Raw genomic sequence first — 25080 nt, 5'->3', positions numbered from 1 at the left:
CGAAGAAGGTCGTGGTGCAGAAGAAGCAAGTGCGCAAGGTTCGTAGCTCCAAGGGCAAGCCCGTGGCCGTCTCCAAGAAAGCGACGCCAGCCAGCGCCGCGAAGAGTGTGAAGAAGCCGGTTCGCAAGGTGCGCGCCAAGAGCGCGTCTGTTGCCACCACGAAGGCTACTCCGACTGCGAAGAAGGTTGCGAAGAAGGTCGTGGTGCAGAAGAAGCAAGTGCGCAAGGTTCGTAGCTCCAAGGGCAAGCCCGTTGCCGTTTCCAAGAAGGCGACGCCAGCCAGCGCCGCGAAGAGTGTGAAGAAGCCGGTTCGCAAGGTGCGCGCCAAGAGCGCGTCTGTTGCCACCACGAAGGCTACTCCGACTGCGAAGAAGGTTGCGAAGAAGGTCGTGGTGCAGAAGAAGCAAGTGCGCAAGGTTCGTAGCTCCAAGGGTAAGCCCGTGGCCGTTTCCAAGCAGGCGACGCCAGCCAGCGCCGCGAAGACGGCGGGTGTGAAGAAGCCGGTTCGCAAGGTGCGCGCCAAGAGCGCGTCTGTTGCCACCACGAAGGCTACTCCGACTGCGAAGAAGTTTACGAAGAAGGTCGTGGTGCAGAAGAAGCAAGTGCGCAAGGTTCGTAGCTCCAAGGGCAAGCCCGTTGCCGTTTCCAAGAAGGCCACGCCGGCCGCCGCCGCGAAGACGGCGGGTGTGAAGAAGCCGGTTCGCAAGGTGCGCGCCAAGAGCGCGTCTGTTGCCACCACGAAGGCTACTCCGACTGCGAAGAAGGTTGCGAAGAAGGTCGTGGTGCAGAAGAAGCAAGTGCGCAAGGTTCGTAGCTCCAAGGGCAAGCCCGTGGCCGTCTCCAAGAAGGCCACGCCGGCCGCCGCCGCGAAGACGGCGGGTGTGAAGAAGCCGGTTCGCAAGGTGCGCGCTAAGCAAGCCACACCGATAGCTCCGTTGCCTGCCGTCACGCAAGCAGCCACGACCGCTGATCCTAGTACGTCGGCACCGGTAGTACAGAAGCAAGACGATCCGGTACGCAAGGTCCGCAGCACGAAAAGGACGCCGGTCGCCATCGCTCCCTCGACCCCGGCGCCGACGTCGATGCCTGCCGCACCTACTATCCCGACCGCTCCCACTCCAGCTCCTGTTGCGGCGAAGAAGGTTACTGCGTTCAAGGCTCGGATTGATGCCCAGCAACGCGCTGAGCGCGAAAAGGCGCAAGCACAGGCGCAAGCTGACCGTGAGAAGGCGCAAGCACAAGCACAAGCGGAGCGGGAAAACGCGATCGACGGTGCTGAGAAGGCGGCTGAGAAGGCTCGGGCGCAATCACAGGCGGATCGAGAAAAACTCAAGGCTCAACGTGAGAAGGCACAAGCACAAGCTCAAGCCGAACGCGCTCGCCAGCAAGCGAAGCAACAAGCTGAACGCGAGAAGGCACGAGCTCAAGCCACGATGGCGCGCGCTGCCAAGTCTGGCGTCGCCGCCAAGACGGAGCGACTCGCAGAGAAGAAGCAGGCTCAGCTCAAGGCTGCTAATGTGCAGCAACGAACGAATGAGAAGAGGCGGGTGGAACAAAGTCGTACTCGTGTCGAAGCCGTGACGAAGGAAGTCAGCAAAGAAGCTGCCGCGAGAAAGGCGGCGCGAGAGGCAAAGATTAAGTCGCAGAAGGCTGCTGAGGCCTCCAAGGCTGCCGCCCGGGCCGCCGCCAAGGCGAAGATGGAAGCCGCCATGAACAGCGACAAGGCGTCCAAACAAGCTGCAGCTGCTGCCGCGGCCGCAGAACGTGAGGCGGCGCGAGCTCAAGCTGCGGCGGAGCGCGAGTCGCAAGCCGCAGACAAGGCGTTAGACAAGGAAGTTCAGGCGAGCGCCCCGCCGACCACGCAGGCCACCCCCGCCCCGACGTCGATCCCGGTGCCTTCTTCGCCGGCACCGGTCAAGGTGCAAACGCAAGGCAAGCAAGCCGACATCGCGAGGCAGCGTGAGCAAGAGCGCAAGGAGAGAGAGAGGAAGCAGGCCGAGCAGAAGCGTGAGCAAGAGCGCGCCAAGGCCTCAGCGCAACGCGAACGTGAGCGCGTCGCCAAGTCCAGCTCCTCTCAAGATCTAAGCTTCGTCGGTGCCACCTTCAGCAATGTCGCCGCTGTCTCCGTGGCGACCGCGGTCGCCCTCGGCGTCTTGGTGCCGAGCGTGCGACAGTCCGTTCTGCAAGGCGACCTCGAGGGGGCTGCAGATGCGATGTTTGAAACCATTGATGGGATTGACAACTTCCCGGTGAAGGCTGCGACGGTCGGTGCGATTGTTGCTACTGACGCTGTCGTGCACTTGCCCGTGCTCGGTGCGATCGTTCCGGCTCCGCTCGAGTTTGTGGGAACGCTCACGGCTGTTTTACTCCTCGAGCGCTACCTCCTCGTCGGCGAAGACAAAATCGGTAAGGATTTCGAGTTTCTCGCCGATAGTTTGCCGAAGAAGCTGCCGCAAGATGTTGGTGAAGCGCTCGACCTACTCGCTCCGGTCGGTACCGCCGCGAAGAAGGCTGTGAACGCCGCCAAGGACATCGATGTGGATGGCATCACGGAGACCGCCAAGGACCTCCCAGCTTGGTTCGGCGAAAAGAACGAGAATCCAGTGCTCGACATCGCTGGTCCCGCCACCACGCTCACCGGTACCGTTGTGCTCGGCAACGTTGCCCACTGGCCGCTCGTAGCCATCGCGGCGCCGCGACTCTTGGAACTCTTGGGTGCCGGCGTCGTCGTGTACAGCTTGCAGCGCTACGGATCAACGGACTCCAAGCTCGGTAACGACCTTAAGGCCGTCCTCGAAGAGTCCAAGCGTCCGCTCAAGAAATTGCTATAAATATATCGCCTATTCAATGCTCAGTGAATCACAAAGCCAGCTTGGCTCGACTCCGAACGCCTCTACTCCCTCATCGACGTTCCACCCGGGCGCACGCGTCAGAGTGTGCCCCTCAGCATGTCGCTCGTTCCCACCTCTTTCGTCGTCGCTGACGCCCCTCTCCGCGCGCGCGGTACGAAGTCTTCCGCTGCGCCATCTGCGCGCGTCTTCGGCGTCGCGCGCGTCCTCGGTGCGACACAGAGCCCTTTCGCGTCCGCTCGAGGTCATCTTACTCACAATAAAGCTCTACCTCTCGAGTCCGTGTACGACCTCGCGAGCGTCGACGCGTGGTCGGTGACGGACGTTTCGAGGGAAGGCATACGTGTGTTCCCTCAAGGGTCGGAGACGACGCTGTTCCAGGTCGGTCTGGCGCCGTATTTGGCGTACCTGTGGTTCTTGGGAAAAACGCGCACGACGCCGCGGACGAGCGAGCTCGGGGCGCGGTTCTTGCTGTTATTCGTGGCGGCGACGATTCCGGCCGGGATCGTGGCGAAAGCGAAATATGGGGATATATTAGCCAATGTCGATCTCTTGCACGGAGGGTCGGAGTCGCTTTTGACCATCTCGAACGCGTTATTTGCGTACGGGTTCGGCTCGGCGGCGGCGCAAGATGCGGGTGATGAGAGTGATTCGGACGCGAGTAGATCCGCGATTGGTTTTTTGGGGGTGTTAGTTTTAGCATGTGCCGCTGGGACGCTCGCCTTGGACGCGAGCGCAGGGACGGTGATCGGAACAGACGTGCTGGAGAGCGAACCAACGAATGCGTTGAGCTTGCCGACGTGGGCGGTGCACGTCTCTAGTGTCACGGAGTGGGCGTTGGCCATGAAGTACGTCGCCGGGCACGCTGATCGCACAAAGAACGAGCGATGGCGCTATCTGACGGTCGCGATGTCACCGTTTCTCGCGAGTGGTTTTACCGCATGTACGTTCCACGCGTTTTACAATCCGTCGACGCTGAATCAGCTCGTGCCGTTGCAGGCGACGCTTACGTTATTGGGGAACGCTGGGTGTGCGATCGCGGCGTACCGTATATCGAAGAACGACGATGTGGACTCCTCAGGAGACGTAACCGAGGGCTTGAGCGCATCCGCGATCGCCATCACGGGCGAGCCACCAATCGAGAACGGCGCGTCGTTTGCGCTGAAATTGGCTCTGTGGACGTCGCTCGCGAGCGCGGCGGTCAAGTACGGTGAGCTGGGAGTACCGGTCGCAAATTTCTTCGCCGAGCCTTCGTACGGTAAAGCGCTCGCGATGATTGCGCTACCGAGCGTCGTCTGGACGTATTACGCCCTAAACTCGGGCGAGCGCGCGCCAACGCTTTCGATGAAGGATGTGAAATCCTTCGGCGTCGCGGGCACCGTCTCGTACGTCGTCATCGAGCTCGCGTTCTGGGCCATCGCCGGCCCGCTCGCATTTGCGTGGTACAAAGTCGCCGAGGGCACGTGGCTCGACCTCTCGGACCCCGTCGACAAGGCGAAACTCTTTGGCGCCGGAGCCGTATTCATCAACGTCGTCCGTCTGTTCGTCCCGCTCAGGCTCGCCGCCGCCCTCGCCCTGGCCCCGTACGTCGCCACATTCATCGACGACGACGGCGACGACGAAACAGCGGAATAGCACCGCACTCGAAGCGCGTCCCTAGCCCCGGACTCGCGCGACGTTCGCGTCTCGCGCCGCGCGCGGCTCAATACATCCCACTCCCTCGCCCTCCCCCCCCCCCGCGCCCTCGCGCCGCGCCCGCGCCCCGCGCCTCGCGCCGGGCGAACCACCCGCGTCCCTCGCACGCCGTTCGCGCCTCGCGCTCGCGCGCCAGCTCCTCCCGCAGCGTCATCACCATCGCATCGTGTTCCCACTTCTGCCACGCCAGCCGCGCCGAGAGCGCGAGCGCGAGCGCGGCCGCGATCGCGGCGCGCCCGTTCGCCCCGACCACGCGCGGTGGCGTCGTCGGCGTCGCCATATCGCGCGCGCGGCGTCGAATGCGGTCGTCGAACGCGAGCGCACATTCATGGGCCCACTTCATCGCGCGACGCCGCGCTCGATGTCGCGCGCGCGCGTCGAGACGGTCGACGACGACGACGACGACGACGACGCCACCGACGGGGCGCCGGGCGCGGGGTGGATCGAGGCGCGGCGACGCGGGGGGCGGGCGCGACGCGAAATCGGACGAGACGCGGACGCGGACGTCGCGCGCGCGACGCACGGCGTCGGACGCGCGGGCGCGATGACGCCCGCGTCCACGGGTGCGCCCGTCGTGCTCGTGCTCGTGGGACCGAGCGGGTCGGGGAAGAGCACGTTCTCGGAGCGGTTGCGGGCGACGGGGCGGTGGACGGTGTCGAATCAGGACACGGTGCGGGACGGGCGCAGAGGGACGCGACGGCAGTGCGTGTCGGTGGCGAAACGGGGTGTGTGCGAGGGTAAACACGTGGTGATCGATCGTTGTGGGCTGAGTCGGGAGCAGAGGGAAGATTTCGTGGCGCTGGCGAAGGCGTCGACGCCGCCGTGCGATTTACACTGCGTGTGGTTCAACCAACCGACGACGACGTATCAGGAGCGGGCGAGAGCGCGTAGGAATCATCCCGGTGGCGTCGAGGGTGATGGTGCGGTGCGAGTGGTGCAGATGCAGATGCGACGCAAGGATAACGCGCCGCCGACGAAGGAGGAGGGCTTTCGTACGATTCGCCGCTGTCGATTTCAGGATGACGTCGACGCGGCGCTCGGGACGTATCGAATGATTCCACCCAGCACGGTCGCTGTGGAGTTTCCGAAGCACCCTCGAACGAGCGCGACGAAGGTTGAATCATCTTCGAATGCGGTCATCGTTATCGATTAACGTGATCATCGCGCGTCGATTACGGGTGATGGAACGAAGAAAATTGTAAGAAAAGCATTCATTGCGCGTGTACCGATAGTACACAAGTCGCGCGCGCGACGGATCAAGCTCGGCGGTCGACGACGAGGAACGGACGAGATATATCTGTTCGTTACACTATTCGCGTGAAATTAGAACATATCTTTCAAGAAGTACACCATGCCACCGAGACCGGCGACGGTGGAGACGACGGTGATGATCGGCGTGCTGAGTCCGCCGCCCTTGGCGCGACCCGTCTCGACGTCGTACGGCGCGAATCGACTCTTCGGTGCGTTGCACTGCGGGCACACATAGCTCTTGGGTTGCTCACCGAACGGCGTCGGGAGCGTGTAGACGTAGCCGCAATCGACGCAAATGTGCGACGCGCGCTCTTTCTGCGCGGCGCTGAGCTTACGCCCAAACTTTGGCGGCGCCGGAAGTTTCGGCAATCGCTTCACGTCAAAGTCCGCCTGTCCTCGAACAACGATGAAATCAACCGTGTTCGGGCACGCAGAGATCGCGCTTCGCGTGAACGCCAGCGCGTCCGCCGGCCACAGTTCGTCGCCGAAGAAGGATGAGTGATACTTGACGACGTCCCCAGCCTTCAACCCAGCCTTCGCGGCGTTCCCTTTGCACCCGGCGATCTGCACCCCGGGTCGGCCGTCACCGCGCTCCTTGAACGTCAACCCCAGGGGTTTATCCACGCTCACCTGGATCTCCTGCGCCCGGACGACGAGCGCGCGCGCGCGGCGACCCTCGCGCGCGCGCGCGGTCGATCGCGCGTCCACGGCGCATCCTCGCGCGAACGCGCTCGCGCGCGCGCTCGAGACCGCGGCGGCGGGCATGTCTCTCGTCTCGTCGCCCCGCTCGTCGGTCGCTCGCGACGACGGCGCGGGTGTGTCGATCGCGCGCGTCCTCGCGCGCGTCCCGACGCGGTGACGTCACGCGTGCGCGCGATCCCTCGCACACGGGCTCGCGTCCATTCGGAATACGGCGTTGTGGGACGGAAAAGACATTAAAAAAGTATGCGGGGCGAAACCTAGGGTTCACACGGAGATGGCGCCCATGGGATCGTCGCCCGCACGCACACGGCCTCGCGTCCATTCGGAATACAGCGTTGTGGGACGGAAAAGACACTAAAAAAGTATGCGGGGCGAAATCTAGGGTTCGCGGTGCATGCCCTCGGACACACGGATGGCGGACGACAGACATGTTCACCCGTCGCGGTCGACGCCTCCTGCGCGGCGACGCGGTGACGCCCGTCGTCGCCGCGCTCGTGGGTGTCGTCTCGGGCGCGTACGCGTTCGACGAACCGCTGCGGACGGCGGCGAAACGCGTGGAAGAGGCGAAACGCGCGGGATGAAGCGGACGCGGGCGCTGATGGCGGCGCGAGACGACGACACGGGCGTCGTGGGCGTCGCGGAGATGTACTGCGGGATTGGAGTGATGTCGCTGGCGATGCGATGGGTGCGACGGGTGCGAGCGCGGACGGTGGTGGCGTATGATTTGAATCCGAACGCGTGCGACGCGTACGCGCGGAATCACGGGACGCGGCCGTTGGCGAAAAATTTGGCGGGCGTGTCGATGGAGGCGCTGGGCAAGATCGGGGCGGAGGCGTGGTTGATGTCGCCCCCGTGTCAACCGTTCACGAGGCAGGGGAAGCGGTTGGACGTGGAGGATGGGCGGGCGGATAGCTTTGCGCGGTTGGTGGAGGAGACGACGAAGCTATCCGTGGAAAAGAGGCCGAGGTACGTCTTCGTGGAGAACGTCGTGGGATTCGAGACGAGTAAGATGCGGGAGCTGTTGATTGAGAAGTTGCGAGAAATGGAGTTTCACGTGCAGGAGTTCATTCTGACGCCGACGATGTTCGGGGTGCCGTACAGCAGACCGCGGTACTTTCTGTGCGCGAGGACGACACACGCGTTTCGAGATGCCGTGGACAACATACGGCGAGCGCCGCCGCCGTGCGAGCTATCGCACAAGAGACACTGGATTCCGAAATACGACGAGACGATGGACGCGGACGTCGACGTCGCACCGCTCTCGAGGTTTCTCGATTCAGAAAACTCGGACATTTGGCGTGAGAACGCGCTCAGGCAAGACGACATTGATCGAGCCAAGGGGTGCATCGACATAGTCAGCTCGAGCGATACTACGTGTAACTGCTTTACGAAGAGTTACTTCAAGTACGTCAAAGGCACTGGATCGGTCGTCGCCAATCGTCTTGTGGATAAGTCGACGTGGGACGGGCGCACCGGAGAAGGCGAAGACGACGTCCGTTTGCGATACTTCACGGTGGACGAGGTGATGCGCTTGCACTCGATTCCCAGTGATTTCGAATGGCCGGAAGAATTGTCCAAGCGCCAGCGGTATACGCTACTTGGGAACTCGATGTCAGTCGCATGCGTCGCGCCGCTCCTCGAGTACTTGTTCGACGACGACGCTTCAGTGTAACATTATTGCCTAGAATTTCAATTGTAATGATACAGCAAAACTATCTAGTAGAACATAATACGTTAACTTACGCTCGAATGCCGCCAACGCTTCTGCTTTGGAGCTACTGGTGACTGCGCCGTCTCTTCGCCGTCGGTTGGTGCATCTCCCGTCGACGTCTTGGACGTGTCCTTACTCGTGTCGTCGCCCGTCCTTCCGGAGTTCGTGCGCGTGGGAGACGGCGGTGGACTATAACGCCCACGGCTACGCGTACTCCGACCACCGTCATCGATCATGGTGGGGAACTTGACGACCTTTTTCTCCTTGCTTCGCTTCCGACTTGCATCGCTCGCTTCTTCCTCCATGTCGGGGAGCTTCGAATCATCTCGGGCGTCTGAGTTCACGTCACTCGCTGATGGTTCGCTCGCATCCACGCGTTTACTATCGTGAACGCTCATGCCGGTACGCGCCGCCTTAGTCTCTGCCCACATTTCACGAACGATCGACGTCAAAAAGTCGCAGACGTCGTTCACGTTCCCCGATAAGATACTGCGTTGTCCCTTGGCCGCGGTGAGCGTCTTAGAATCCTCACTCACGAGGAATACGGCTCGACACAAAGACACGTGTCTCGATGCGATTTTCACCGCGTCGCGCACCGCCTGAGGAGGATCCTCCACCGGCTGGTGCGATGCTTCCTCCCACGTGATCCCCATCACTCTCGCCCCTCTCCCGGCGCGGTCCCCGGCGTGCTTGTACGCGTGCAGTGCCTTGATCATTGCCTCGATCTTCCACGCCTTCTCCGCGTTTGTTTGCATCATTCGAAGCTTGGTCATCATGAGCTTCTGAATCGTGCTGTTCGCGATCTTGATGGCCCACGGCCACGGTGGATTTTCACGCGTGCCGTCCTGGCCGTAGTGAAAGATACCCTTTGCCGCTGAACACGCCGCACTCGCAGCCGACGCCTGAGCAAGTAGACGAACGATGCGATGAAGCGCCTCTTCATCATTGATCAGCGCCGCGTCATCCATGACAACCAACACGCCTTCTGGGAAAACTTCAGCCGTCTCGAGTCTGGGATCGAGTTGTCTTCGCTGCTCCAAACATAGCTCCAAGTGGCGTAAACCGAGAGCAAATCTCGTGTGCCGCGTCCTGGTGAAATCTGCCACGTTCATCGGGAACTGAGGAGCTGACAAGAGCTGCAGAAACGGTGGATGCAAGACGATCAAGTCAACATCCTCCGGTTTGCTGCTTCTCATGTCCAAGTGCATGGCGCCCTCCTCGGCAAGCGAGTTGATCAGATACACCACGTGCGGGTGATTCAGCTCGAAGCCAAGGAGCATATATCGCAAACCTGTGAGAGGAATGTTCGGAACTCGCTGTTCGGGCGAGATGACTTGCGCTAGCGCCACTGTCGCGGTCGGGATTTCGTGCTGCCCTCGCTCCATGGGAACGAGCTCCTCTTCGCCCTCTGAAGAGCTTGGTGATGCGGCGGGCGAAGTCGCCGTACGCTTCAGCTTTGCAAACTCTGGAGCAGATGAATCATCGGAATTTTCATTATCCGATCCCGAACCGGCGAGCGCGCTGGCGAACGATTTTCTCTTACGCCGAGCGAGTGGGGGCGAGAGCCAGTCGTCCAACTCGTCGTCGCCGCCGATTTTGATAGTCACGCGCTCGACCTCAGACGTACCAGACGTGAGCTCACTCGTCTCCTCGCTTATTACCGGCGTCACCGTTCCCATGCCTTCGCTCTCTTCGACGCCGCTCGTCATTTCGTGCGCGGAACTCAATGACTTTTCTTCGTCAGTCGTCTCCGCCGACGGGTGCACTCCGGAGAGTTCTTCCGCCATCTTAACGACACCTTCCTGCTCCGACACACGATCCACTCGCACACGCGTGTTATCACTGATGGCCGGTTCTTTCGGCGGAGGTCGCCAACCGCGCAGGATCCCGCGAGTGGGTTTCAAATCCGGCGTCGGCACCGTCGCCGGAGGTTGCGGCTTGTCTAACGGCGAAATACTTTGTATGACAGCCCACAGCGGCCTGTTGGTCTCACTCTTCCCACTCGCCTTACCGTACAGGGCGCCTCGCACGATGTCTGGAAGACCTTCGTCAGAGACAACGTACACGACGTACCCGTCTGGAAGTTCCATGCGCGCGGCGCCTGCGACGCCCTCGCCCGTGTCCCGCGTCTTCTTCTCGTCAAGACGACAGTCCGTGAGCATCGCTCGCATCTGATTGAACGGCACCAAGTGATGCGCCGAGAGTGGAAACAAACGTAGGAGCGCCACAGGATCCCAAACCTCGGGCCAGCCCTCGTCCTCGGGACCGACGATTTCGGCGTGCACGATTTCCGGAAGCGCGTTCCCCGCCGCGCTCGCCCTGGCGAACCCCTCCCCCCGCGCCGTCCCAGGAATATCCGCCCCCGACGGCGGCGCCTGCGCCACGAGCTGGCACGCGACCGTTCGCGCGTTCGTGAACCCTCCCAAGCCCTCACTCGCGCACCGCGTCGAGTGCTCCGCGGCGCGCTCCGTCGCGCCCGCGTCCGCGTCGTCCACCTCGGCGTCGCTCGCCTGCGCGCTGCTCGCCCCCGCCGTCGCCTCCATCGACGCATCGTTCCCCGCGTCACACGACGCTCGAGTGATCAACCCGATCGGGGTCTCGTCCACCGCCTCGCTCGACGTCTTCATTCGTCCTTCTCTTCCGGGTTCGCGTCGCGTCAGCGCCGCCGTCCCGCTCCACACCGTTTTCGTACACTGATCCCCTTGCGCGCTTCTCTGCGAGCGATCTCGAAGCGGAAGCGACTCGGACGATCGAGATGACCTCCTCGGCGCCCACTCGGACGTCCCCAGGATGCGCTTCAGGCGATCCGACGTCCTCGCGGGTGGAATCATGACTCGATGCGAGCTCGGAATGTATCGGCGATTGAATATTTCTGCGTCGTGCGTCCCGGTGACGACGCGCGCGCGCGTGCAAGCGCGTCGATCACGCGCGCGAGCGTCGTGTGCGGTGAATGCGGCGTCGCGCGCGCGGCACCGTGGATGATGCGGCGCGCGCGCGTCGATCGATGGTGTGTTGACTCCGGCGCGCGGTCGGGTCGGCGAGCGAGGCGGCGGCGGCGAGGACGATTGACGCATCGACGGTTCCCTCACGCGCGGTCGTTTAATTCGTTGATACATGGTACACATACGACGATCGATCATCGGGCGCACTGATTGTAGACCGGGAGCGATTCAGGCTCGGCGTGGGCCTTGTCGTCAAGGCACCACGCGAACGGAGCTTGCGTCGTGACGTACGGCTTGACGTACAGAGAGCGTCCTGGTTGAACGATAAATTTGAGGTGACTCACGGCCACGGTGAGCGGTGGGTGGAAGCCCGAACCATCATTCTTTGTCAAGTCTCGCTTGTCGGCGGCTGTGCGTCTTCTGATGGCGCACGGACGACGGAGGAGGGCCCGAGCGTTACTCGCGTCGGTTCGCGGAGGACCGGGCTCGCACAACGCGGCGGTGAAATTGCTCCACCACATCGGGGCGACGAGTCCATCGTCAACGAGAGAGTTGAGTCGCGGCATGATGTTCTTCGTGGGGTCAGCGACGCCGATGGTTATCTCGACACCGACGCGTGGGCCGATGATCGAGGGGTCGCTCGCCGTCGGCGCGCGATTCAGGACGTCCAGCTGAAGCACCGAGCCAAGCCCACCGTCGTCCAAGAAATAATTGTCTATGCGATCGAACTCGTCAAAGTCACCAGTCCAGTTCAGTATCTCGAGAAGACGCACCATTTGGCGCGTTTTTTCGCTCCTGTATCCGTCTTCCTCTTCGTCCTTGGCGCCGTTTCGAGGCGTGTGTCGCATAAAATGAATTAGCACACGAACGCTGTCGATCGTCCCGCTCGCCGTCTTCGTCGATCGACTGAACATGATTCCGGCGGCCCACATGTGTGTGTCGAATCCATCTCCCATCGCCGCGTCGATCACCGCCTGGATGTTCTCATACAGCCTCTCCGAAGCCGTCTCCTCGATCGCTTCTAAATATTCCCTCAGCGCCGGCACGTACTCCGCCTGTCTTCTATTCACCATAGGTGTCGTCTCGATGAACACGCTCGCCGTGGGATTCATCTCGTTCGCATGCATATCAAACTCCAAGTATTCGCTCAACCAATACGGATGCCTCCCGTCCTCGTACGCTTCGCTCAGGCGTCGCCACCACTTTCGATGTCGCTCGAACGCCGTCGACCGCTCCAATCCCAAACACCACGCCTCTCCGCTTCCTCTCTCGCTCCGCGCGTCGCACATCACCCCTAATCTCTTCAAATTACCATTCTTCGCCATCGCGTGGTAATCCAACCGAACGCTCACGTCCACCGTCTCCACGTTCGGCAACGAGTTGAACTCGTGCAAGACGCATCCGTTCGCACTCGCGTCGGCTAAACTCCCATCGAGCGCGTCTAAGAACCGACCCGCCGCGTCCCACGCCCGCGTCGGCGCCGCATCGCGCAGTAATCGTCGCGCGTGCCCGTTGTATCGCGACAGAGAGTCGGATGCGTGACCGACTCTCCAACTGTCCGACGACGAAGCCTTCTGACGCTCGATCGTCGACGCGTCGTCGCTCTCGGCGTCGACGTCGCGCGCGAGGACGAAGAGGACTATTAGGAGCGCGCCTCGCCGCATGTCGGGGCGCGCGCCAGCGAATGAGAGCGCACGGGTCTGCGGACGGCGAGAGGTAGTTGAGCCGCCGCGCGGACAAAGCGTGAACGACGGGAGAGGCGGGATGAAGGAACAGAAAAATGTGTCTTGATACAAACAATACGCGCGTGCGATGAATTATACGTGACTTGGCGTCTTAACCGCTGATTTCCAAGGCGGATTGGAACGCCGCGGCTGTACCCGAGGCGGCGCACGTGAAACCGATACCGAGGATGGCGTAGTTGAGCCAACGTTCGCCCCGAGAGAGCTCGTCGCCAAACATCCGGAGGTAGCACATCGAAGGGAACGTGACAGAGACGGAGAGCGTGAGTGCGGCGCCGACGAGTGACATGCCAACACCGAAGAATGGAAGTTTGATGGCCGCGCCGAGTGTCAGCACGCCTAAAGCGGTGCGCAAGAGCCGGGAAACTAGAGCGTCCGACTTTGAGTCGCGCACGCGAAATCCGAGCTTGGAGTCCACGCCCTTGGCCACCGGGTCCAGCGTAAGGGCGAATTTGGCGAACGGGTTGATCGCGGTCAAACCGAACGCGAGCGTCGCGAGCGCCCCAGTGTCGAGGCTCAGCGTGACCTGATCGGAGACCTCGTTCCCGAATAAAGCGTACCCGGCGCAGCCGAGGGCGAGGCAATTCAACCCAACGACGATGTACGACTCGTCGAGCATTTTCTCGTACTCCTCGGGCTTTTCCATCGACGCGTAAATCGCCGGGAACACCGCGTGCCCGGCGTACACGAATGCCAACAATCCAAAGCTCACTGGAAACGTCGACCAGTTCACGAACGTCGTCTCCGCGAGGTGTGGAAGCGACCCCGTCGTGGTGTACTGATGTATGAGCTCGTACGAGACGACGCCAGTCAGCACCGTCGACGCGTACAATCCGAGAGCGCCGACATAGCTCAGCTTGGACAGATCGAACAGCCACGTCGTGGGAACCATGAAAAGCGCGGCGGCGCACGCGAAGAGCTCTTCCTTTCCTTTCGCGTGAAACAACGTCGCGAGATGATCGCCCTCCAAGATGAAGAACAATCCAGCGGTGCCGATCAACTCTGTGTACAGGACGCTCGTGATGAAGTTCCTCCCGAGTTTCCCGAACGCCGCCTCGCCGATGTCTTCGTACGACGTCAACGCGCGTTCCGCTGGGCGCTCATAAAACTCATCGGGACACACGTCGTCCCCAACGACCCCGGTCGCGCTCCACAGCGTCGACCCACCGGCCCCTTCCGTCGAGCGCTCGCTCGCCGGCAGCGTCCCCCGCCGCTGACACGCGATCAGAATCTTCCCCGTGTAATTCGTCACCAGACCCAACGTCCCGAGCACGATCAACCCGCTCCACCCAGCCTCTTTCAACGCGTACGGCACCCCCCAAACGTCCCGACGCCGAGTAAGATGTTGGTCACGTTCCGTCCCGCCTGTTCCGTCGTGCTCGTCCCGAGTTCACTCTCGATCCGACGACGCCCCCCCCGCGCCGTCGATCCCGCGTACGTCGGCGTCAATCGTCCATCGCTACCGTCCACCGACCCGCGCTCGCGCACCGCGGCGTCACCGATCGCCCGCGACTGAATCCGATCATCCGTTCGCCGTCGTCCGTGACGCCGCGCGCGATCGACCCATCGTCGCCGCTCGACGCGCACCGACCGCCCGTCCGGCCTCGACGTCGCTCGCGTGGACGCGGGAAAATTCACCCCACCCCGCGCCGCGGTCACCATCCCGCGCGCGCGCTCGCGTGACGCGCGACGCGGCGACGTCGTCGTCGTCGTCGTCGTCGCGTCGACGTCCCGTGTCGACGCCCGCGCGATGCGCGTCACGCGACGTTTCACATACAGATGATCGACGCGCGGTATACTGTCCACGCGTCCGAGTTTGTGTCGATCACGCGCGTGCCGTTTCGCGTGGATCTCCACATGGCGTTCCGGTCCGCGCACTACGGCGTCGCGGACGGCGCGCGGGGATCGAGGGGGGGTAAAACGCACACACGCGTGGGGCGCTGACGCACGAAAGAATTTGAATCGAGACACATCGTCGTCGTCGTCGTCGTCGTCGTCGTCGACCACGGCGCGCGTCGGGCGCGCGCGGCGCGTGGACGTCGACGTCGGGCGCGCGCGCTCGATGCGCGCGGCGGCAGAAGCGGTGGGGCGCGTCGACGACGAGGGATGCGTGCGGGAGCTCGCGCGCGACGACACGCCGAGCGCAATGGACGGGAGCGACTCGGATACGTCGATGACGGCGCCGTCGGGGGCGACGGCGGTGGCGGTGGACGACGGCGTGGGACGGCGTCCGCGGCGAGCCGCGGCGCGGGCGGTGCGGTCGATGCGGGAGGCGGAGTCGGATTCGGAATTGGATTCGGACGACGCGTCGACGACGAGCGCGGGACGGATGGACGAGGACGCGTCGATGGAGGATGCGGCGTATCGAGACGTCGTCGAACGAATCGTGTACTGTCGACAGAAAAGTGATGCGGACGCGGAGCTGGAGTACTGCGTGAAGTGGGAAGGGGTGAGTTATCGTCGATGCTCGTGGGAGACGGCGGAGACGCTCGCGCGCGAGGCGCCGCACAAGTTGAAGACGTTCACGCGGAAGCACGCGATCGAGGCGCAGGATGAGCGGTACCCAAAGGCGTATGATATCATCGATCGCGTGATCGCTCACCGAGAGGGCGAGGATGATGGATCGGTGGAGTACTTGGTGAAGTGGTGCGGCTTGGGGTACGCGGCGTCCACGTGGGAGACGAGCGAAAGCGTGAGCGAGCTCGACGAAGACAAGGGCAAGGTGGAGCGATACTGGAGATTCACCAATCCTGAGTTTTTTGAGCGCACGGAAATGCCGCGAGGAAAACCCATGCCTCCGGAGTTCAAGAATGGGATGTCTCTTCGCGAGTACCAGGTGACGAGTTTTGAGTGGATGGTGAGCAACTATTACCGCGGAAGGAACGTCATCTTGGGCGACGAGATGGGCCTAGGGAAGACGGCGCAGTGCATCTCGGTGATGGAGTACGTACGTAAGAATCTCATGCGTCGTCGTCAGCCCATGTGCGTCGTCGCACCGCTCACGACGCTCGGACACTGGAAGCGAGAAGTTGAAAAGTGGACCGACATGAACGTAATCGTCTTCGACGGATCTGCCGCCGATCGCGAAGTGTGCATCGAGCACGAGTTCTTCGTCCAGGGGTCGCGCAAACCGAAATTTGATGTCATGCTCGTGAGTTTCGATAACGTTCGCAGGAACATCGAGCTTTTGGAGCGTTTTTCCTTTGCCATGTGCGTCGTCGATGAAGCACACAAAATGAAGGACGTCAACTCTCAGACGACCATCGCGGTGACATCGCTCCGGTATGACTGGCTCCTACTCTTGACGGGAACTCCGATCCAGAATAACATCAAAGAGCTGTACGGGATGCTCCACATTCTTGATCCTCGACAATTTCATTCATGGGAAGATTTCCGCGACGAATTTTGCGACGAATCGGGAGAGGTCGACGCGACGCAAGTGATGCGATTGAGAGATTTACTCAAGCCTCGCATGTTGCGTCGCATGAAGGAAGACGTTGAAAAAATTCCTGCGAAGGAAGAGGTCGTCGTGTGGGTCGAACTTACTCCGCAGCAGCGTGGATATTATCGCGCGCTGTATGAAAACCAAATTCACGTCCTCTTGGAAGGATCCAAGGTGAAAAGTGTGCCACAGCTACGAAATCTATCCATGGAGCTTCGTAAGGTGTGCAATCATCCGTTTCTTTGTGCGGGCCTCGAGGAGGATTACACGAAGAAACGTCTCGCCGCGTGCGAGGAGAACGGTATCGCGCCTCCTTCAGCGCTACAGCTCCTCGTCGAAGGGAGCGGAAAGATGAGCCTGCTCGCAAAGCTCCTCGCAAAGCTGAAGCGCGACGGGCATAAGGTTCTAATCTTTTCGCAGTTCACCATGGTTCTCGATCTCGTGCAAGACTTCATGAGCGCGTCCGGGTACGAGTGCGAGCGCTTGGATGGTACCACCTCGGCAGAAGACCGTCAAGCTGGGATTGATCGATTCAACACGCCGGGCGCGGGATTCGCGTACTTGCTCTCTACTCGAGCGGGCGGCATGGGGATTACTCTCACGTCCGCGGATACTGCGATTATCTTCGATTCCGATTGGAACCCTCAGAACGATCTCCAAGCGATGGCGCGCTGCCATCGAATTGGCCAAACCAAAGAGGTCAAGGTGTACAGATTCGTCACCAAAGACACATACGAGCAGTCATTGTTCGAGACTGCGTCGCGCAAGTACGGTTTGGACGAGGCGATTCTCGGCGGTGGCGATGAGAATGGAGAAGAAGAGGGTCATCGGTCGAAGAAAACTGCAAAGGAGCAGGCGCAACGCATTAACGAGTTGCTCAAGTACGGCGTGCACGGCGCGCTCAAGGATGCGTCAGGAGAAGAAGCGAACGCGTTCGCTGCGGAAGATATCGATGAAATCTTGTCCCGTCGCGCCGAGCATCGCGACGTGGGACCTCGAGTTGGTAATTCATTTTCTGTCGCGACATTTGGCGCCGAACCCGGCGATGGCGTCGATGACGAGACGTTCTGGGCCGAAGCTTTCGGAGACGCCGCGATTCAGGCGGCCAAGGAGAAGGCGGCGGAACAAGTCGTCGACAAACGTTTCGCGGTTGAAGGTCCGCGCAAGCGTAAAACGGTGAACTACAAGGAAAGTGTCGCTTTGTTCCAAAACCAAACACCGTCTCTGGCGCCTCGCACGGGGACGCGTACGACGTACAGTGAGCGAAGAGCCGCTGCAAAACGCGCTCGCGAGGAGGACAAAAAACTCAGACAGGAAGAACGTGAAGCTCGACGACGCGAGCGAGAGGAAGAACTCGCACGTCAACGTGAAGATGCTAAACTCAATTGGTTCACGTGGGAGGTCGAGGTCGTCGTCGACGCACTCTCTGCGTTCGGCGCTCCGAACGGAGACGTCTCTCGAGCCGTCACGTGCGGCACTCTTGACGTGGACAAGCCAGACGAGCAAAAGATAGCCGTCGCGAAAACTGTCATGGAAATGTTCGACACGATCGTGCGTGTCCGCGATGAGGTATCCTCGTCCTCAGCGGCGAACGCTGAGTCCAAGCAAGAACAAAACGACGATGACAAGGAGGACGACGGCAAGGAGGACGACGACAAGGAAGACGATCGTGAAGACACGGAGGAGACCAAGCAGGCCGTGTTCGCAGCTATGGAGACGATTCTTGTCCCGGAGAGAGCCGCCACGGCTCTTGCGAATCGAGTCCTCTGGACCAAGCTCTTGCGAGCGATGCCCAGACGCGCCAAGCTCATGAAACAACGTGCCGCGCTCGCCAAGCTGATTGAGGCTGAAGAACCCATCGACCTCGACAGCCCCACCGCGCCTCCACCACGTCAAAAGACGACCCTTCCAAAAGAAAGGGCGCAGTTTCCGGTACCCGTTCTCGGTGTCAAGGCGTCGTTGCCTGCGGAGTGGTGGACGACCGAAGACGACACCGATCTCCTTCGCGGTTCTTTGCGCTACGGCTACACGCCGAGTAACTCTAAAGAATTAGAGCGACAGTTCGACCTCATCAGAAACGATCGACAGCTTCGTTTCGCGTCTCGAACGGGGGTGTACGATGACGGAGAGTACAGAGAGACGGTCGCATGGCCAGCGGCGACCCGACTCAAGACGCGACTCATGCGTTTGCTTCAAGCACTTCTCAGACCGCCAAAAAGGCCGTCCAAGGCGGAGCTACTTGCGGCTCAACGAAAGGCAGCCGCCGAGGCTAAGCTAAAGCGAGACATGGAGGTCTTGCGAATGTGGCAAGAGAAGCGCAAAGCCACGACACCGACATCTGGGAACCAGCCGTCGCCGAAACGTGCGCCGCTAGGAGACTCCAACTCGAACAAGCCACAGCACCAAGCTTCGCTGTACGCCTTTTTCAACAAGTAAGACTGATGGGCGCCACTTTCTTATCTCGAATCGTAGTATTTCTCGTGAGTCACTCTTTCGATATACCGTGCCAATTGTTGCGCCATAGAATCGAATTCAGTAGCTCGTTTGTTAAGTTTGAAGTCATTACAACTGTGTCGACGCCATTTTAATGACGGAGTGAGTTCATAGAGGTCGATCGCATCGCGGGCGAGATTAGTAATAAAGAGTGATGCGGACGATTCGTCGTTAGTAAAGTTACCACAGTGCGTGCGGCGCGCTTATTCTTCTCCGAAGCCTTCCCATTCCTCATCCTCGGTGTCAGTCACGACCTCGCCGCGAGCGCGACGCTTGGCCTTGAGCTTGGCTCTCTTCTTGGCCTCCTTGCTATCCTTATCGACCTTCTTCTTAACCTCCACGACGTTGCCCAAGGCGTCGGTGTACTCTTCGAGTTGCGCCGCCGCGGTGACTTCCATCTTAGAAGCCTTGGCCATCCACTCGGCGTCACCCTTGCAGTTGCATCGAGCGATACCGTCTTGAGCCTTCTCCATGAGCCACGTTTCCGGGCACAAGGCGGAGCAGAACTCGTTGTTGTGCGTAATCATGACGACGCCGCCTTCGTAAACTTGAATTGCACCCGCAAGCGCGCCGAGAGAGTCGCGATCCAAGTAGTTTGTCGGCTCGTCGAGGATGACAATGTGGGGGCAGTTCCACATGGCAGCCGCGATGACAACCTTGACCTTTTGACCACCCGAGAGCGCGGACATGCGAGTGTGAGTACCGAACTCCTTGTCCAAACCCACATCTTCGAGGAATTTCTCCACGTTAGCCGTCGTCAAGGGCGTGTGCATGGCGCCCGCGCGCGCGGCGACTTTTTCGTCGACAATCTTCATGTGCTTACCAAAGCCCCACTTATCGAGCTTGCTCGCTTGAATATACTTGTTCGAGTTGTAGTCTCGTCCGACGAATTGAACTTCGTACTCGTACTCCTTCTTCACCTGTTTGCGACCGCCGGTGAGCTTTTCGATTTGCATCTTGATCTTGATTGGGTTGCCCTTTTCGTCGTTACCGAAATCAATCAACACCGGCTCCTTGCATCGCGCCTTCTCCTCTTCGGTGAGTGTCATCGTGTCCTTGACGAGGGCCTCCTTATCGTCACCGTGTTGGTAACGCCAGCGAATGTATTCATTCGGCGTCTTGTCGAGGTGTTGTTCAATGTGGTGGAAAGCGTGCTGGGCGACGTACGCCACTCGGGCGTTTGGATGCTTCCAAACCGTACCCTCTTGCGGAACAACCTCACCTGTGAGAAGCTTGATCATCGTAGACTTCCCGACACCGTTCGGCCCGACGCACGCGACGCGCGATGCGAGGGAGACTTGCACCGTGACATCCTTCACCGTCGGCGCATCGTTCACCGGATACGTATACGTGCAGTTGGCCATCTTCATGAGCGGCTTACCCTTGGACTTGACGCCCTCGATGAATCCCGGTTGCGGGAATCGCATGACGAATCCACTCGAGCTCTTGAGCTCGAAAAACGACTTCGCCTTCGGGTTTTTCTCGACGAACTCGGACAAGTTGCCTCGGAACTGCTTGAGCTTTAAGTTTTCAATGCTGATGATGTTGTTGCACACGCGGTCGACGAAACCGGTGTCGTGCGAGACCAGGACGCACGTGACGTCGGTGAGGGATTTCAAGTACTCCTCGACCCACTTTACGTTCATCACGTCCAAGTGATTCGTCGGCTCGTCCATGAGTAGGATGTCGGCGTTTAAGCACATCGCACGCGCGAGCGCGAGCTTCATGCGCCACCCGCCAGACAAGAAAGTCACGAGGTTTCTCGCTCCGTTTTGCATCTCACCGAAACCGACGTTTAAGAGCATCTTTTCAACCGTCTGTTCGGAGATGCCGGCCGCCTTGATGCGTGGATCCGCCAAGATGTAGTCGACACACGGCAAATCGGAGAGCTCGCCGATGATGTCCGCCTCGACGAAAACCGTGCGAAGCTCGCTCGCGGGCGGGAAGCCCTCGACTTGCTCGTTCGCGATCGCGCGCATGAGCGAAGTCTTCCCACTATCGTTCCCGCCGAGCAACGCGTACTTGTGACCGCGCTTGAGCTTGAGCTTGGTGTTGTGCAACAAAACCTTGGAGCCGTACGCGAGGGTAAATTGGCAGTCGGCGAGCACGTCCGCGTTATCGTCGTCGTCCTCTTCCTCCTCGGCGCCAAAGTACATCTTTTCGAGTTCACCGTACAACGCGCGAATATCCTTCACGGCGTCTTTACCGAACGATCGAAGCGCATCCTCGAATTCAAAATCCGAAATCTTCGCGTCCACCATGGCGGTGACCATGGTGGCGAAGTACGTGGAGAGGGACGCATCCGAGAAGTACTTGGCGATGTGCTTGTCCGTCAAAGTCTGGATATCGGCGAAAACCCCTTTTTGAGACTTGAAGTTCGCATCCTTCAGCTTGGCCTCGATGGATTGCAGTTGCTCGCACGCGTTTCCGCACACGGCTCTGGCTTCGGGGTCGGAAACTTGCTCGGACGCCTTGGCCACGGCGGGCAAGAGGTTGGGCAAGAACGGCGCCGCGTCTTCTGGGTCCTCGACGAGCTTGGACATGTTGTTCACGATCACCGCGGACAGGCGTTTGGTGGCGGTCGTTCTGGCGCGGAAGCCGAGCAAGAGGATGGGCGAAATCAACGCCAGAGGCGCCGCCGTGATGGTTTGCACGAACGTCGTCGACGCGAGCTTTTGCACGCACTCATCCGTCTTTTCGTGATCGATCGTGGCTTCGACCATGGCCGGAATGAACGGTTCGACGTCCTTGTTGTCGATCGTTTGGGCGATGGCAGTCAGGGATGCGCGCGCGGCGTCCGCGACTTCTTGCTTGGCGTCGTTCACCATTGAGGTGACCACCGGAAGGATCGCGGTGAGATTGGCCGCGATCGCGTGCGGGGATGAAGTCGAGAGATCGGTGAGGAGATTCGCTCCCGCAACTTGCGTTTGAAACCGGTTCTTCGGATCCAGGGCGGACAAAGCGGCCGGAACGACGGCGACGCCGACGATGAATTCATCCGCCTTGGCGGCGATCGATTTCAACGTCTCCGAAGCCGACGCTCGCACCTCATCGCTCTTTTTATCCGAGCACGCGTTCAACAACGCCGTGATCGTTTCCACATCCGTCGTCACGGGCGCGATCCGCATCAAATCCCCCGATTCAACGTCATCTCTCGCGCGTCGAATCTCCTCCGAGGTCAACTCCTTCGTCATCTTGTTTCCCGCCTTTTCAAACGCACCGTCCGCGTTCCGTCGCCACCCGTCCGCGCGTCCGTCCTTTGCGCGCGCGTGCGTCGAGCCAAAAGTCCGCGCGCGTCTGCGTCGGCGCGAATCCTCGTCACCGTCGTCAGTCGACCCGTCGCGCGCCGATTCCCCAATCCACCGATTCGCGCGCGTTTCGTGTCGCGTCGCGTCGCGTCGCGTCGTCCCGTCGCGTCGTCGTCCGCCCGCGTCGCCCGTCCGCGCGTCGCCGTCGAGCACGCACGTCGTGTGATGCCGCGCGAGATGTGTTCACCGATCGCTCGTTCGCCCGCGCACGGTCGCGCGCGTCGCGTCGACGCGATCGTCGATCGGGGGATGTCGACGCGGACGCAAAGGCACTTTTCGGCGCGAGACGATCGCGCGAGGGGGTGGGTGCTGAGTGCGGACTCGTCGACGGCGCGATCGCGGGCCACGTGGCGGGGGCGCGCGGGAGATCGGGCGAATCTTCGGCGTGGTGTGGTGGCGTCGTGAGATACCACGTGGGATTACTCGTGGGTGGTGACTCGTGGATGTGAGACATCGGGTGGAAAAAAAGAGCCGTAAGGTTTCACGAGAGAATGCGGTCGGGATGGAGTGGTGGAAAGCGGGGCACGACGGTACGTATTGTGATGCGAAAACGCGTCATCAACGACGACGGAGTGGCCGAGCGGTCTAAGGCGCAGGATTAAGGCTCCTGTTCGAAAGAGCGCGGGTTCAAATCCCGTCTCCGTCAGCGGCGTATATCCGCCTTTTGTAGCCCATGAAGACACACGGTACGTATAGAACGAGGTACGGCGTATATACGTCACACATTGAGCGATGACTCCGCGGTCTCCTGGTATCGGGCGGTAGTGGCGGCGGCAGCGGTGGTGGCGGCGCCTGTATTGCCAAATCACCGACTGGGGAGAGCGCCATGATGTTTAACTACGGGAAAGCGAACGGCGTGAATGGCGGCGGCGCGTCGGAGCTGTTCCATGGAAGCTTACCGCCGTCGTCACCATCCGATCCATCACCGCTTCACGACCTACGTAAGGCGGCGCTAATGCGCTCGAGATTGTTAAAGGCATCGTCGTCGGCATCTTTACCTCCGAGAAGTCCGATCGCGACGGCGACCGATCCACATGTACCAGTGCGGGTGGAGAACGGACTCGACAAGAACTGTGGCTCGATGTAATAATCAGCGACTCGTCTATGATAATACGTGATGCACAAACTCGGACGTACGGCACGTATATAGTCAGAATTAATTTAAACGGAGGTTAGGCCGACTAACAGTCCCGTTGATAACTTTGACCATAACTCGGACTTAATGACAGAGTTATGTTCGTTGGGACTAACAGTAACGGGTTCTGATAACTTTATACCCCGAGTTATGCGCAAACGACTAACAGCTCATTTTCATAACTTTTCGATAACTTCGTCGCGCTCACGAGTCGTGAACCATCGCGTCGGACTTTGTGTGATTAAAATGAACGGACATTTGGGCAAATTACGCGGGTTATCGTCAAGGGGGTAACAGTTAATTTCGATAACTTTCCCATAACTTTGACCCCCTCCTCATTGACTCAAGAGCTGACTCGTCAAAAGTTATTGACAAACCTTAATTTTGACGATAACTTTCCCCGAAGTTAACGTCAAAATCGCGTGATTTCAATAACTTTATGCTAATTTTGGTACTGTTACCCCCATTTTTTCGATAACTCGCCGATAACTTTAGTTATGAACGTTACTGTTAGTCCGCGTACTGATAGCCTCGATTATTCTTGTCCCCGACGCAGGTGCACGAAAACTTGACGTATGCGTTTGACTCTGCGTTCGGTAGCGGGGTCACGGCGTAGAACAGAGTCGATTGCCGCATGGCGGTGTCGAAGTCGGTGCCCGGCTCGAGTACGCCGCCGAGCATGCTGTCTCGATAGAAAGTGGCGAACTTCGTCGCTGCTTCGTGAAGGAGTTGGGTGCGCACGACGGCGCGTTCAGCATCGCTCCCCGCGGGACATAGTTCTTGCGAGAGCCTCTTTGTGTGAAGCATGACATCAGCGCGCACGTACAAGGTGAGCTGTGAGTCGATGGGGATGCGTTCTGGATGCTTATTCACGTGTTCCCGCATGAACACGTCTGTGGCATCCCAGTCGGCTGGGTTCATTGTGGGATATGTCGTATCCCAATTCGGCATGCGATCGATGAGCTCTCGCTCAGTGATCTTCGCAAGGTGAGCGATCGTCTCGTGGAGATGAGGAATCTTTCGAGCGAACTCGTCCTTGACTTGGCGATTGAAATTCTCGACGCAGTTGTTACTCGTGACTAACCCCGGTAACGAGTCGCAGAACGAGTAGCCTGTCCCTGCCCAGGTATCATTGAAATACTCCGCGAAGCAGCTTTCGCGTCGAGATTCCCACTTGACCACAAACATGCGCTCGCATGTTTTCTTGAACTCAGCGCATGGGTACGGGATTCCATGGAGACCACATATGTCGGCTTTGATTTCGGCGAAGTTGCCTGGATCGCTCACTTTTGCGGCATTATCTCGAACTGCTTTCATAACATGAAACCAGCAGACTCCGCGATTATATGTTTTCTTGTGCTTCTTGCAGCTGTTTCGTGCACCTGCGGAGATGCTAGCGGCGCCATCGCCCATCAGCCACACGTGCTTGTCGTGGTCGGGGAGCAGGCGGTTCATCTCGGTAGGGGTATACTTTGATGCATATTTGAAGATAGCATTAAACGTCCACTCGTAGTGCTCGGTCGATTCCGACGGCACGATCGCAAAACCACCCAGGGCAAACTGTTGGTGGAAGTTGTGCGAGCCCCACACGAGAATGACATGCTTCTCCTTGTTCAGCTTATAGGTACCGTCGATCGCGAGCGTCGAAACACCGAATCCGACGCCTGTGGCGAACCGTCTCATGAGCTCCTTCGAGCTAATCACGGCCTGGATCTCTACCGGGAAGGTACACGTTGTCACCGCATAGTCCAAGACACCTGCTCGATTTCCGGAGACACGCTCAATCGCGTTAGCATCCAACAGCGCTTCA

General features: G+C 60.0%; 12 protein-coding genes across 12 annotated transcripts; 6 read left to right on the top strand and 6 right to left on the bottom strand.

Annotated features, from left to right (window-relative positions):
- On the top strand, positions 1-2831 carry OT_ostta06g03720 (unnamed product; the record flags this gene model as incomplete). Its single annotated transcript, XM_022984087.1, has 2 exons — positions 1-80; positions 849-2831. Coding segments are annotated over 2 exons (2063 nt in total), but the record flags the coding sequence as incomplete, so codon positions are not given.
- A 117-nt stretch (positions 2832-2948) lies between these two features.
- Positions 2949-4484, top strand: OT_ostta06g03710 (Uncharacterised protein family Ycf49; the record flags this gene model as incomplete). The annotated part of the gene is made up of 1 exon (XM_003079957.1): positions 2949-4484. The coding sequence occupies one exon, from the start codon at positions 2949-2951 to the stop codon at positions 4482-4484; it is 1536 nt and encodes a 511-aa protein (XP_003080005.1).
- A 67-nt stretch (positions 4485-4551) lies between these two features.
- On the bottom strand, positions 4552-4824 carry OT_ostta06g03700 (unnamed product; the record flags this gene model as incomplete). Its single annotated transcript, XM_022984086.1, has 1 exon — positions 4552-4824. The coding sequence occupies one exon, from the start codon at positions 4822-4824 to the stop codon at positions 4552-4554; it is 273 nt and encodes a 90-aa protein (XP_022839281.1).
- A 264-nt stretch (positions 4825-5088) lies between these two features.
- OT_ostta06g03690 (Polynucleotide kinase 3-phosphatase, eukaryota) lies at positions 5089-5697 on the top strand (the record flags this gene model as incomplete). Its single annotated transcript, XM_003079956.1, has 1 exon — positions 5089-5697. One exon carries the CDS (start codon positions 5089-5091, stop codon positions 5695-5697), a length of 609 nt encoding a protein of 202 aa, XP_003080004.1.
- Positions 5698-5867: 170 nt separating this feature from the next.
- On the bottom strand, positions 5868-6560 carry OT_ostta06g03680 (Rubredoxin-type fold; the record flags this gene model as incomplete). The annotated part of the gene is made up of 1 exon (XM_003079955.1): positions 5868-6560. One exon carries the CDS (start codon positions 6558-6560, stop codon positions 5868-5870), a length of 693 nt encoding a protein of 230 aa, XP_003080003.1.
- Positions 6561-7074: 514 nt separating this feature from the next.
- On the top strand, positions 7075-8169 carry OT_ostta06g03670 (C-5 cytosine methyltransferase; the record flags this gene model as incomplete). Its single annotated transcript, XM_003079954.2, has 1 exon — positions 7075-8169. The coding sequence occupies one exon, from the start codon at positions 7075-7077 to the stop codon at positions 8167-8169; it is 1095 nt and encodes a 364-aa protein (XP_003080002.2).
- Positions 8170-8231: 62 nt separating this feature from the next.
- Positions 8232-11039, bottom strand: OT_ostta06g03660 (unnamed product; the record flags this gene model as incomplete). Its single annotated transcript, XM_022984085.1, has 1 exon — positions 8232-11039. The coding sequence occupies one exon, from the start codon at positions 11037-11039 to the stop codon at positions 8232-8234; it is 2808 nt and encodes a 935-aa protein (XP_022839280.1).
- Positions 11040-11344: 305 nt separating this feature from the next.
- On the bottom strand, positions 11345-12814 carry OT_ostta06g03650 (unnamed product; the record flags this gene model as incomplete). Its single annotated transcript, XM_022984084.1, has 1 exon — positions 11345-12814. One exon carries the CDS (start codon positions 12812-12814, stop codon positions 11345-11347), a length of 1470 nt encoding a protein of 489 aa, XP_022839279.1.
- A 172-nt stretch (positions 12815-12986) lies between these two features.
- Positions 12987-14554, bottom strand: OT_ostta06g03640 (Amino acid transporter, transmembrane; the record flags this gene model as incomplete). Its single annotated transcript, XM_022984083.1, has 2 exons — positions 12987-14188; positions 14227-14554. 2 exons carry the CDS (start codon positions 14552-14554, stop codon positions 12987-12989), a joined length of 1530 nt encoding a protein of 509 aa, XP_022839278.1.
- Positions 14555-15038: 484 nt separating this feature from the next.
- OT_ostta06g03630 (Helicase, C-terminal) lies at positions 15039-18770 on the top strand (the record flags this gene model as incomplete). The annotated part of the gene is made up of 1 exon (XM_022984082.1): positions 15039-18770. One exon carries the CDS (start codon positions 15039-15041, stop codon positions 18768-18770), a length of 3732 nt encoding a protein of 1243 aa, XP_022839277.1.
- A 260-nt stretch (positions 18771-19030) lies between these two features.
- Positions 19031-22021, bottom strand: OT_ostta06g03620 (ABC transporter, conserved site; the record flags this gene model as incomplete). The annotated part of the gene is made up of 1 exon (XM_022984081.1): positions 19031-22021. The coding sequence occupies one exon, from the start codon at positions 22019-22021 to the stop codon at positions 19031-19033; it is 2991 nt and encodes a 996-aa protein (XP_022839276.1).
- A 2482-nt stretch (positions 22022-24503) lies between these two features.
- OT_ostta06g03590 (unnamed product) lies at positions 24504-25080 on the top strand (the record flags this gene model as incomplete). Its single annotated transcript, XM_022984080.1, has 2 exons — positions 24504-24729; positions 24784-25080. Coding segments are annotated over 2 exons (523 nt in total), but the record flags the coding sequence as incomplete, so codon positions are not given.

Source organism: Ostreococcus tauri (assembly GCF_000214015.3).
Source record: "Ostreococcus tauri WGS project CAID00000000 data, contig chromosome 06, whole genome shotgun sequence".
Classification (NCBI taxonomy): domain Eukaryota; kingdom Viridiplantae; phylum Chlorophyta; class Mamiellophyceae; order Mamiellales; family Bathycoccaceae; genus Ostreococcus; species Ostreococcus tauri.
The sequence above is the reverse complement of the archived record's forward strand: the minus strand, read 5'-3'. Positions and strand labels throughout refer to the sequence as shown.